A 13,512-nucleotide genomic window follows, 5' to 3' on the forward strand; every position below is an offset into this window, starting at 1 on the left:
ACAAGAATGATTACTATATATTTATCCACAGACCTTTAAATTTTAGTTTCTCCTAGGTAAATCGAGCATTGAAATCCACCTTTCGCCGTTACAAGTTCATTTCTCCCTTCAGTGTTAACATAATTCAAATTATGTAAATTAACCCACCACACAGGGACCTTCTCCAGTAGGGCCCGATTCTTCACGAAGATCCATCTCGATTCTCTCTTATGGTCTGGCTCTTGAGAAGACTCACCTGAAGAAATGCGGTTACTCGAAGGCCTTAATTGACACCCTGCTCCATGCGCGCAAGTTCTCAACATCTCTGGCATACATAAGAATCTGGAGAATATTCAAAGCCTGGTGCGAAGACCGCAGGATATTCCCACGGACGGCCAAGATCCCCATGATTCTGGAGTTTCTACAGGACGGTATGAAGAAGGGGTTGTCACTCAACTCCCTCAAGGTCCAAGTAGCAGCCCTCTCCTGCTTCAGATCCAAAGTGAATGGAATCCGTCTATCAGCTCATCCAGACTTGGCCCATTTCCTAAAAGGGGTTAAGCAACTTTGGCCACCCCTAAAGTGGCCGGTGCCCCTATGGAACCTCAATCTGGTATTAGACTTCCTAGCGGGGGCTTCCTTCAGATGAATGTGCAGTCTGTCACTACGCCTCTTCCTGGTATTCCTGGTTGCAATATGTTCAGCTCGTCGTATCTTCAAACTACAGGCACTATCCTGTCGGATACTGTTCCTTAGGTTCACTCCTGGAATGATTCAGCTGCACATCGTCCCCTCCTTCCTACTGAAAATGGTTTCTGAGTTTCATTTGAACCAAGCCATCTCCCAACCATCTCCGGATGAACATAAGGACTTGGAAGACTCATGCCTTCTTTGCCATCTAAATATCGGCAGACTCCTGTTGCGATACCTGGAAAGATCGGAACCAGTACGCAAAACAGATTGCTTGTTCGTTCTCCACAGCGGGAAGAATCAAGGAGAAGCGGCCTCCCAGGTGACCATAGCTCACTGGATCAAGGAAGTAATCAAGGCAGCCTACACAGAGACAGGAAAGCCCTTACCCCTACAGGTTAAGGCTCATTCTACTAGGGCCCAGGCAGTATCTTGGGCAGAAACCAAGCTGCTGTCGCCCGCTGAGATCTGTCAGGCGGCGACATGGTCCTCTTTACACACTTTCTCCAGGTTCTACCACTTGGATGTTCAGGCCCGAGAAGACGCAGCTTTCGCAAGGGCAGTACTAAGTGGGTCTCGGACAGCCTTCCGCCCTGTCCGGGAGTAGCTTTTGTACATCCCACTGATCCTGAGTCCATCTGGCTACACGCTAGGAAATGAAGAAATTACTTACCTGATAATTTTGTTTTCCTTAGTGTAAACAGATGGTCTCAGCATCCCGCCCACGGCTGCCCCAGAGAAGGAGAACCTCGAGATTAAGCAAATACAGGTAAGCTGTTGCCTACCCCAAGTTCAAAACACCCGCAGTTTGTCCAGTGTTGGTGTTAATTGGTTGAGTGCACTGGCCATCTCGAGTTTTTGAAATCAGTTGAATTAGTTCAATCAAATTTAATCGGTTTTAATCAAGTTATTTAAGCAAATATATATCCACAATGGCTTTTCGAAGAGAATACTGAAGAGCTGAGGTCACTGCAGGGGTATATCTAGGGTGATGTCAGCTTTGAAATCTGACTCAGTCTCCCATCTGCTAGCAGAAGAGCACATAACCCACTGGTCCTGAGTCCATCTGTCTACACTAAGGAAAATGAAATTAACAGGTAAGTAATTTCTCCAATTCATTAACCTTGACAAAATGCTAGGCAGCTGAGAATTCAAGCTGTGCAATCTGTTCTCCATCAAAAAGCTGCAGATTTCTGCTTAATAGAGTGCTTTCCACTCTACTAGTGCAAATGCCATCTGCACAGATAGTTGATTGAAAAAAAGTGAAGCATAATTTCTTACATGCAGCGCCTCCTTTCACAAGGATAGATGATTTCCTGCTCAGTGGTGAGAATCTGGCAGCCACCTGTGTCTTAAAACAGGATTACCTGTGGGGAAGGTCTATTCTGAAAGTAATCTCCAGTTCGGCATAGAGTGGAATGGTTATGGATGCCTTCTGTGTCCCTCTCAGAACTGAATCTCAGTCAGCAGAATTTTTCATACCTAAATTTCAACTTAGTGAAACAGATGGACTATTTTCTTTAAAGGCTGAAAGGCTTTGTTTATGAATCTTATGGATCTGGGGTAGAAAAACCCCAGAGGCAGGACTGCTGGCAATAATCACTTTGTCCCAGCACTTGGACAGTTAAACATTGGAGTACAGAGCCTGTAACTTCTTGAGAGTTCTCAAGATGGCAGCATTCCAGACACAAAGGAAGAAAATGTTAGCTGCTCTCTCTGGGAATGTCTCTGAGTTTAAAATATACTTATGCACTAGGTTCAGGCTAGGAAGATCCCATATTGTAAGCTTACTCTGTTTGATGTATTCTGTTTGATGTATACTCTGTTTGATGTACTCTGTTTGATGTATTCTGTTTTATCATCGCGTTTTATCATCGCGTTTGCAAGTTGAACATTACGGGGCCGATGCAATCACAGTCGGACGCGGGATAAATAGGCGCTAATCCACCCCCCAATGCAATAGGGGGATTAGCGCCTATTTAATGCGTGTCCGACGTGGAATGAATGAGATAGCGCTCGTCACATGCAAATGCATGTGAATGAGCCTATTACTCATTCACTCCGCATGCAAAAAGATAAATGATGCACATTTATCGCTCAGCTATTAACGCCTGCCTGGAGCAGGCGTTAATAGCTGAGCGCAGGTAAAAGAAGTACAGAAAAGCAGAAAAAACTGCTTTTCTGTACTTCTTTTTTAAAGTAAATAAATAAATAGCTCGGCAGACCGTTGAGTTATGAAGACCGACGCCGGTAAACTTGGCGTCGGTTTTCATAACCTGCCTATTGGGGGCCATTTTCATTACTGGCAGACGGCTGGTTATGAAAGCCGAGGCCGAGTTTACCGGTGTCGGTCTTCATAACCGGCAGCAGCGGCGGGTCACGTTAGCAAGGAGGCACTAAGGTCGCGCAAGCCCCCCTTGCGGGCGCCATGCGTGTGTTAAGAAAGCGGGCGCTGAAAAGTCAGTGCCTGCTTTCCACAAACATTATTGCATCGGCTCCTATGTGCTGTCAGACACTGCTGCCTTTTATTGGTCACAGAGAGCACAGCACTCAGACATATGAACTGGCACATGGCAAGCCTCAGTAAATCTCCTAGCCTTAGAAAACCATTCCTAATACAAACTGAAAGTATCTTTTCCCTTTCCTTTTTCTATTTTTTTTTTTTAAATCATATCCTGTATGACTTACCTTAGCCAGCTGAAAGCTCTAGTTTTTTTTCTGCCTTGAAAAAGGTTAAAGGAAGTTTGAATAATAAAAGAGAGTGTTACCTTCTCCTGTCAACTGTCTTTTACTGCTCAACTTATTACCATTATCAAGGGATGGGAGCCAGAATGGAAGCCTTGCGTTAGTGGGCTCACTTGAGTCCTGACAAGAGGTGGTGAGCTTTCAAATTGTCAATGGTACACTTCGCTGTAAGGCTTATCAATTGCAGGAGCTTGGCCTCCACAAGCATTTCAGCTCAGAGAGAAAGCAGATGATCCCTTTTTTAAAAAGGACCTGCTCAAACTACACATGTAGTGCTTTCCCAGAGAAAACAAACCCCCATCAGATGGGTATTGAGCTGTTTTGCTGTCCTGCCTTGTATCTCTGCAGAGAATAATCCACAGGAGCTTTGCCCATTAAGATAAATTTGACTCAAAACTAGTTTAAGGGCTATATCACAACTATTAAATACTCATAAAAATTCTCTTCAGTTAAAAAACTGGTCGAGGCATGTCCACAGCTGTCCATCCAATAGCTGGTTCCATGCAGGACATACATATAGGTGATGTCAATTAAGGAAAAAAAAAACAAACCCTCTGCCTCCAATTGCTGGATAAGGGAACTAAACTCACATGTTCTTAACTGGTGGAGCAGAAGAACAAGGAAATTCCAGTTGTTGCCCAGATAAAAACCCTAGGGATTATTCTAGACAGGGATATTTCAATGTCACCTCAGATTGCCACTGTTATTAAATCTGATTATTATAAACCATTTATTGAAGCCATTAAACTATCTTCTTGCTAAAGATAATTTCTGGTTAATATTCCAGGCTATGATATTACCTAGCCTGGACTACTGCAATGTATTATACACTGGCTTGTCGGCATATGCACTACATGCTTTTCAGCTACTAAAAAATTCTACAGCCTGGTTATTAACAGATCTGAGCAAGACAGTACATTTTTCACCAACTTTATATGAGCTGCATTGGCTTTCTGTCAGTTTTAGGGTGCAATACAAAATAGATTGTTTTGTCCAAAAATGACTAGTACAGAGACCTGCCATGGACAAATTCTATGAAGCGCATCCATAATCCATCAAGAGCTCTCAGATCTTCACGAAGGGGCCTTTTGGATGTACCTTTGGTACATTTTGCATGGCTATTGGAGATTCTGGACAGAACCTATTCTGTGGCAATGCCTGAACTGTGGAACTTGCTCCCAGAAACTCTAGAGTTGATAACTTGCATAAAAGCATTTAAGAAAATGCTACAGACCATTTTATTTGATCTTGCATTTGCTGATTTTGTTTGAACAGGGGGCAGAAACTAGTAAACAATTATGCATACCTCGTGCTTGGAATTTTATTCTGTTGTTTGTGTTGTTCATTGAATTTCACTTCTTTTATTTGTTTATGAATGTTTTATTCTGCAAGCCACTTACAGCAGTAGATATTGTGGCAGCATTAAAATATTTTATATAAATAAATAAACAAACATTAATCTTCATGCCTCAGTCCAATGCTCCATCCACCTCACAGCACTGACAAATGTGTGGTAGAATGAGGCAGCCCTAAACAGATTGTTTATAGGGAAAAAAGAGCAACACTCTGAATATTCCCAGTGGCCATATTCCATTTTAATTAGTGCAGAAATGCTTTATTTAATGCACACAGAAAGGGAAATTAACATGCATTAGCAACTTGTGTTTTCTACTTATGCTTGATCACAATCTATGTGCGAAAATATCGTAAAAATAATTTGAATAATGTATTTCATGTTAATTATCACCAGAAAATTACATGCATTACTGCCCCATTAACATGCATTAAACAAAGAATTTTAGTGTTCTTTAATATATTGGCTTCATAGTTAGAAAATGTCTGTTTATTGTGCTGTTTCTAGGAATTAACAGATACATGCATTTTTTAAAGACTCAAAGGGTTCCATTTTAAAGAGGCACTTCATTTTGGGCTTTAGAAATTTTCACCTTTTCTTTTTGTGGGGTTTTTTTTTTTATATCACCAGTTTTCATCCACTTGTCATTTTAAGGTTTTGCGGCTGAGCATGATCCCTGGAAAGCATAGAATGAAGCAATAATAGTTATCTTTATAAAAGCTGGCGTGAGATACCCATAGAGCCCTGTGGATCTCGAGCCACTGCCAATCAATGCTGCAGACCTGCCAAGCTTAAAGAGGCCCAGCTGTGTGAGGCAGGGGGGTCTCATAACTGGGCAGGCGTGCTGCAGCCAGTTCTAGGGGGGGGGGGGCCTGGTGGCCACTGGGGCGCCCTGGCCGGGTGGGGGACTGATGGCCAATGGGGCACCTTAGCCGATTCAAATTCAAGCCAGGAGCCTATGAGAAAGGAAGGGGTGGCAGGGCTCAGGAACATCAAGAGGTGGGATAGGGAGTGGTGGAGTATTAGCTGACGGGGGACTAGAGCTTCCAGCACTCCTGGGAAGAAGAAGCAGGCCAGAAGATTCAGCCGCTGGGTTTGCAGTTTTTCCCCTGGAGCCGCTGGCGTGTGTATAGCCATTGTGCTATTCCCCCTCCCCTTTTATCTGGCTATCCCCGAGCCTCCCCTTGCTCTCAGGAGAATCCACTCAATAAAAGAGCATTATTTCCCTTGTATTGCATCTTTGTGGTCAGGGGGGTCAGGGGCTGGGGGGGGGGGGGAATGCCCGGAAGCTACGGCTTGCACAAGTTAAGCCAAGGTCTGACTAGCTCTCCCAGCACCTGAGTGTAACAGGAAGCAGGCACACTGTGCTCATTAACTGAGACCCAGGGGGTCCTTTTCCTGGCATACTAAAGCTTTGTTAAAAACAACTGTAACTTCTGCATTTTAAATCTAGCAGAAAAATCTTAATATAACAAGAGAATGAAAATCACTTCAAAAATAAAAGGTAAACATTGTGCATCTTTAAAATCAGACCACAACTTACAGGGCTCATTTTCAAACAACCCACATAAGAAAGTCGGCAGAAGTGTTTGGAAGTTATACTTTCAAAGCAGACTTATGTGCAGAAAGCTGCTATGAAAATGCAGAATTTGCGCAGAATTCCCCCCCCCCCCCCCTGTGCAGAACTGCCAAATTCTGTGCAGAAAATGGCAGAGGAGATCCCGGTATGCCGTGAACAGAGCACGCACCGTTCGTGGTAAAGATGAAGGCCTTGGTGCGCTGTTCACGGCGAAGATGAAGGCCCCCATGTGCCACGGGACGTGCTCCATTCATGGTGACGTTGAAGGCCCCGGTCAGAGTGAATGTGTGTAGAGAGGTGTGTGTGTGAGAGGAGGGGGAGGGGGGCGGGGAGGGGGTATTAGAGAGGGGAAGGGGGAGGGGAGGGGTGTAAGAGAGGAGAGAGGCTGGGAGGGGGAGGGGGAGGGGGAGTGGGATAGAGAAGGAGAAGGGGGTGTGAGAGAGAGCATGGGGAGGGGGTGAGGGAAAGTGGGGGGTGAGAGCAGAGGGCTGATCAGGAGGGTGTGAGAGAGAGCAGGGGGGTGCTTGAGTGTGGGTGCCAGAGAGAGGGCGCCTATATGAGAAGACTGAGAAGGAGTATGTATGTGTGTGAGAGATTGGGAGCTGGTGTGTATGAAAAAGGGATCATGTGATTGTGAGGTTGCTAGCCTGTGTGAAGGGATTGTGTATTTGTGAGAGAGAGCCTGTGTGAAGGGGTGCGTGAGAGAGAGACATAGGTAGCCTGTGTGAGGGTGTATGCGTGAGAGAGAGAAAGGGAGCTTGTGTGGGTGTGTATGCAAGAGAGAGGGACCCTGTATGAGGGGATGTGTGTGTGCAAGAGAGTGAGGGAGCCTGTATGAGGGTGTGTGTATGTATATTAGAGAGAGGGAGCATGTGTGTGAGAGAGAGGGAGGGACAGAGGGAGCCTGTGTGAGGGGCAGTACTGAGAACGGGGTCAAACTCTGGGAGTGGTGATAGAGTGGAAGGGGTTGAGCCTAGAGGTGGAGTGGAGAGATACTGGCAGGTGGAGGAGTTGGGGCCTGAGAGGGCAAAGTGGCCAGGGGAGTAGGGAGAGCGAGTGGAAGGGACACTCCTACAGTGAATTTCTAGGGAAATTCTGCTCAAAATATCTAAAATTCTGCATCTTTAAGTAATAACTTTTTTCTATATTAATTTAAAATGTAATTACTTAAAGACTGTCATGTATATTGTGTTATTTTGATCAATATAAAGTTTGCGGAATGTTAAGTTTTGTGCACAGAATTTTAAATTTGTTTGCACAGAATTCACCCAGGAATACTTCCTCCTTATCCTAGCTTGCCCGGTCATCCTCTCTCTCTCCCCATCACTTCTCTATTTTCCCTCCACTCCCTCTTTCTCCCACTCTCTAGTCTGTCCCTAGTCCCTACTCTGTCTGCTCTGTCTTCCCCCAGCTATATACTCTCCTGGTGGCAAGCGCCTCTCATTCCCTGCATGGCCTGGTGACAGTGTTTGTCATTCCAAGAATCGTGCTTGTACAAGCAGCTGGGCATCCAATACCATATGCACGTGCATGTTTCCCAGAATGACAGACACTAGCTATTACTACGTAATACAGGATTTATAACCATTGAAATAATATACACTTAAGAATCTATTTTTGTCTTGTAAATGAAGAGGTTTATAGAACAAACAAGGCCAGTTTGCAGAAAACAATCAGAATTCTGGAAAATGACAGCTTTTAGTCTTATATGTTTCCATGCTGAAATATGAGCATAATATGTTTAATTGACTCTATGCTAGTTATAGTTGGGACCACAGATGGAGTGCAAAACACTGAGTGTAACCTTTCAACACTATGACTCTCACTGTGAAAAATGTTTCAGATGTGATTATTTTCTTCATTTGATTGTCTCTATAAATAATTATTTCAGACATAAGATAGTACTGCATTTTCCTAAGTTCTGCATATTTGGACATATTAACAATCTAACTCCATGGTAGTCCTTCACTGGACATAGATACTCTTCTGTCAAAACTTACATAACGTAATAGAAAGTGTGGTAGTAGGAAGTAAAGCCCTGAGTCAGGTATCACTGTAGAAATATGCTTACAAATGCTCCCTGGTGTAAGGATAATTCATGTTCATGTTCAAATTATTGTCTCAAAATGTGATGAAGACTATACAAAGCTTCAAAATCAGGAAACAAAGGGTTCCCATGCTTAATGGATGTCAGTAGTCTCACATGAGTGACATCACTGGATCCCAGCACAGAACTTTGACTTCAAAGCTTCCAGAAGCTTTGCGCATGTCCTACTGGGCACATGCAGCTCTAGCCACCTCTCTGCCTCCCAGTCCATGATAAAGATAAAACTTGGAGAAACCAATTCTGTCTGGGATGCAGGAGGGTTTGATAAAGAATCCTCTTGTCCATCCTTCTGTCCATTGGAGAACCAATGTTACAGATAAGTAACTTTAGTATTGAATGGCCAGCGAACTGCAGCACAGATCTGTCAGAAGGTGGCAATACAGGAGGTCCTGATGAAGACTTGGTAGGGTACCCAAACATTACAGGGATGTCCAGAAACAGCTGCCCTGAGAAGTCCAGAGAGAGAAGGCATGAAAAGCCAGTGAGAGAGGAGATGAAGTGCCAAGTGACAGGTGCTGTAAAGACCCCAGCAAGTGAGGCTGTGGAGGAGCCAGAAATCGGTGCAGGCGAGTGGCCAGAGAGCACTGAGGGGATACCAGAGGAATCACCAATGGAAGCACCACGGCCAGTCCAAGAAGTTTTGCTGGGATGGAATTTGAACCTGAGCCAGCAAGAGACTTGGTAATAGGACTGGGGGTGCAGGCAGTACATTGGGTGGTGGTTATAGGGAGGTCTGAGATAACTCTGGGAGTTAGGGGTGAGCACAACCCTAGAATCCTGACCCCAAGCTTAACTGGTGAGTGGCCAGATAAGAGGGGCTGAGGAGCTGAGGCACTCCCCTGGATGGGATAAAGGGGGAGTGAAAATGCTCAGACCAATGGGTCCAAGCTGAGGCAGTGCCCCTATGTTCCCCCTTAAACCAGGCTAGGTGCCTGGTCTCCTTTAATTCCCCTTGTGAGAGAGAGCTCTGTGGGCAGGGCCCAAAAGGGGAGGAATAAGAGGTGGGACCCTGGTGGGATGGTCAGAACAGGCCCAGGTCTCCAGGAGGAAGGAAGCTCCTATAGAATATTTCTGTCCAAACACGGAGCTGTAACGAAGCTGTATGAGTACTGAGAGAAGCGGTACTAACTGTGAGTAATTGGAGTACACTGTCCTGAAGGTAAAGGCAGTCTACTAATTTGAATGTGTTAAAGTGGCAAATAAAGATAAAGGGGTGGATTTTAAAAGCCCTGCGCGCCGGCGCACCTATTTTGCATAGTCCGCCGGTGCGCGTAAAGCCCCGGGACGCGCATAAGTCCCGGGGCTTTCTAAAAGGGGCGAGGGCGTGGCCAGAGTGACGCGGCGTTTTGGGGGCGGCGACGCGCGTGACGCGGCGTTTCGGGGACGGCGACGCGGGCGTGGTTTCGGCCCGGGGGTGTTCCAGGGGCATGGCCGCAGCCTCAGGACCAGCCCCCGGGACCGGAATACGGAGCAGGGCTGCTGGCCAGCGCGCGCAAAGTTACGCCTGCTTTCAGCAGGCGTAACTTTGCCGACAAAGGTAGGGGGGGGGGGGTTTAGATAGAGCCGGGGAGGTGGGTTAAGTAGGGGAAGGTGGGGGGAGGGCGAAGGAAAGTTCCCTCCGAGGCAGCGCGCGCTGGGCTCGGCACGCACAGGTTGCACAAATGTGCACCCCCTTGCGCGCGCCGACCCCGGATTTTATAAGATACGTGTGGCTACACGCGTATCTTATAAAATCCAGCGTGCACACAGGTTCTCACACAGCCACAAACACACACATACACACATGCGTACAGGTTGTCATACAGACACACACATTCACACACACATTGCCACCTCCTCCTGACTTTAAGTTGTGGTGGAATGAGCTCCACAAAGGCCCCCTGGCTTTCCTGTGCTGGTGCGGGGGGGGTGGAGGAGTGAAGCAGGAGTTGTGCACGCCCGCAGGAAAAGTTGTGTGCAGGCACGCATGCGTGCAAATTACCAGGAACACTGCGACCGCTCCTTATTTTTCGTTGCAGGTGGGTCGGGCTCCGCACACGCCTTCATACAGACACACATACACACACACACAAGCTCTCACACAGACATACACACATGCACACAAGCTCTCACACAAACACAATCAGCTTCCTCTTCACTTCAGGCTGTGGTGGGATGAGCTCCACCACGGTCCTGTAGGCCTTCTCCTGACTCCAGGCCATGGTGGGATGAGCTCCACTAGTTTGCCAGCCTTCCTAACATAGTAATGACGGCAGAAAAAAAATCAAAATGGTCCATCCAGTCTGCCCAGCAAGCTATCCAAGGTAGTAACTGCCACTCTGTGCAGGTTACCCCTCGTTTCTGCTAAGGGTAGCAACTGCCACTCCATGCAGGTTACCCCCACTTTTCTGTTAAGGGTAGTAATAGCCACTCCGTGCAGGTTACCTCCAAGCTTTTTTATTCATTCCCATCCTCTAGCCTTTAGGGATCCACATTGTTTATCCCATGTCCCTTCACAGTTTTAATCTTCACCACTTCCTCCGGATGCATTCCAGACATCCACCACGCCCTCCGTGAAGAACTGAACTGGTGGTGGGGAAAAGTGGAGCAGAAAATTTGCACGCCTAAGGGAAAAGTTGTGTGAAGGCATGCATACATGCAAATTACAAGGAATACCATGGTCTCTCCTTATTTTTGGTCGGTGTGGGTTGGACTCCACTGGAAGCTCTATAGCCTCTCTGTTTCTTCGGCCACCAGTGGATTGGGCTCCGTTGGTGGCCCAATCCACTGCTGCCATCTCCCCAGGTTTGCTGCCCCGAACAAATGCACAGTATGCACACCCAGTTGCCCCGGGCCTGGTGGAGTGGATTACAAACTGGTTGACTGACAAGAGACAGCATGTAATGGTAAATGGAACTTGGTCTGAAGAGAGGACAGTGTTAAGTGGCGTGCCTCAAGGATCGGTTTTGGGACCAGTCCTGTTCAATATCTTTCTGAGTGACATTGCAGAGGAGATAAGAGGTAAAATTTGTCTTTTTGCAGATGAGATCTGTTACAGAGTAGATACGCCTGATGGAAAAGTAAGAATGTAAAGTGATTTAAGAAAGCTTGAAAAGCGATCAAAGGTTTGGCAGCTGGGATTCAATGTTAAGAAGTGCAGAGTCATGCATGTGTGGTGCAATAATCTAAAACAGCGGTATGCAATGGGGGCAAAAGACTAATATGCACAGACCAAAAGGGGGACCTTTGGATAATAGTGTTTGGCGATCTCAAGGCAGCAAAGCAAAGTTATCAAAGAGATAACTAAAGCCAGAAGATGCTGGGCTGCAAAGAGAGATGGATAATCAGTAAGAAAAAGGAAGTGATAATGCCCTTGTACAGGTCCTTGGTGAAGCCTCACCTGGAGTACTATGTTTGGTTCTGGAAACCGTATCTCAAAAAGGATAGAGACAGGATGGAAGCAATCCAGAGAAAGGCGACCAAAATGGTGTGGGGGTCTGTATCGGAAAGGTCTAAATACGTATACCCTGAAGGAGAGGAGATGCAGGGAGATATGACACAGACCTTCAGATACCTGAAAAGTACTAATGATGCACAAACTTCAAACTTTTCTGTTGGAAAGGAAACTGTAGAACTAGAGATCACTAAATGAAGCTCCAGGGGGGATGATGCAGATCCTGTCTATCTGTGACCCCCTTATTTCTTCACGGAGAGTGTGATGGATGCTTGGAATGCCCTCCCGGAAGAGGTGGTAATGACAAAAACAGTAAATGAATTCAAAAGGATATGGGATGAACACTGCAAATCCCAAGAGGCTAGATGTTAGAAATGAAGAAAGGGATTTGCAGTGTTCATCCCGTAACAGAAAGCATAGGGGTAACCTGCTTGGAGAAACTGTTACTACCCTTAACAGAAACATGTGGGTAACCTGCACGGAGTGGCAGTTACTACCATGAGCAACTTGTTGGGTAGACTAGATAGACCACTTGGTCTTTATTTGCTGTCAATAATATGCTACTATGTTACTATGTAATAGCTAAAAAGAGATACAATATTCAAGGTTTTATGTTTTAAACAGGGAAAAAGACAAACTTTAAATGAAAGATTGCAAGAAAAAATACAGACGGTCATAGAATATTTGGAGGTTGAGGAAATTATTTAGTATTAGAGTTTATTATTAAGTTATGGCTTTTGCTTTACAGTAGCACACCAAAGTCAAATGGCTCATGCTAACAATGACATATAAGCTGTTGTGATGAGCTTGTCTCAATGCTACAGAGTCATAATTCATTTTTCTGACCCAGAGATTTCCCTTCTGTCCTTTGGGCTTGCAGCTTGATCTCTTGGACTACCTGTGCTCCTCTATTTTATATCTCCCTTCCAGCTCAGCCCAATCATTGCAGTAACAATCCTTATCTGGCAGCTATACACCAGGGTTCCTTCCAGAACCCTCAAATCATGGGCCTTATGTCTTGCCACTAGGTCTTGACACTGTTCCATGAGGGCTGGAACACCCTTTCCTCCCCTGTGGCTGTGAATGCTGCTTTTGTAGTATATCCAACCCTGGCTGACCTAGAGAATGGAAGTATCGACCCAGGAATTGAATTCAGGTCCTCCCTGAATTCAATTGAGCCATGAGGCTGGCTCCAAGAGCCATAAGTCTTGCTAAGACCGCCACATTAGAAATATATAACAAGAGCTAAGATTCATGCTAATGCTGGCACACTAGAATTTACTGTGGATAGCTACAATTCATGCTAACGTTGACACATTAGAAGATACCGTAGAGAGTCATAGCTTATTCTAACCCTGACACGTTATAACTTACTTGGAGAGCAATAATGCATGCTTAACAGTGACACAATAAAAATTACTATGAAGAATTATGGTTTATGGTAATGGTGTCATGTTGAAAGATACAAAGAAGGCACACCTCTTGTTGATATGTAATACTTTCTTAATTTATTACCAACTCACCAAGAGGAGACTTTTCAGTATCAGTGCTGTAGTATCCAAAATCCTGTAACATAAAACAGGATCATTAATTTTGTTTGAAAAAGATTTGTTGTATGTTTTTAG

The 13,512-nt window shown here is 45.4% G+C and overlaps 1 protein-coding gene across 1 annotated transcript in view; it reads right to left on the reverse strand.

The window, feature by feature from the left end:
• LOC115095608 (sperm flagellar protein 1-like) overlaps positions 1–13,512 on the reverse strand; it is a 105,707-nt gene that overhangs the window by 57,427 nt on the left and 34,768 nt on the right. Inside the window, exon 4 of the mRNA XM_029609578.1 lies at positions 13,411–13,453. Coding sequence (XP_029465438.1) covers positions 13,411–13,453 — 43 coding nt within the window. The remainder of the gene's footprint in view (positions 1–13,410; positions 13,454–13,512) is intronic.

The sequence above is a fragment of the Rhinatrema bivittatum genome, chromosome 7, assembly GCF_901001135.1.
Source record: "Rhinatrema bivittatum chromosome 7, aRhiBiv1.1, whole genome shotgun sequence".
Classification (NCBI taxonomy): Eukaryota; Metazoa; Chordata; class Amphibia; order Gymnophiona; family Rhinatrematidae; genus Rhinatrema; species Rhinatrema bivittatum.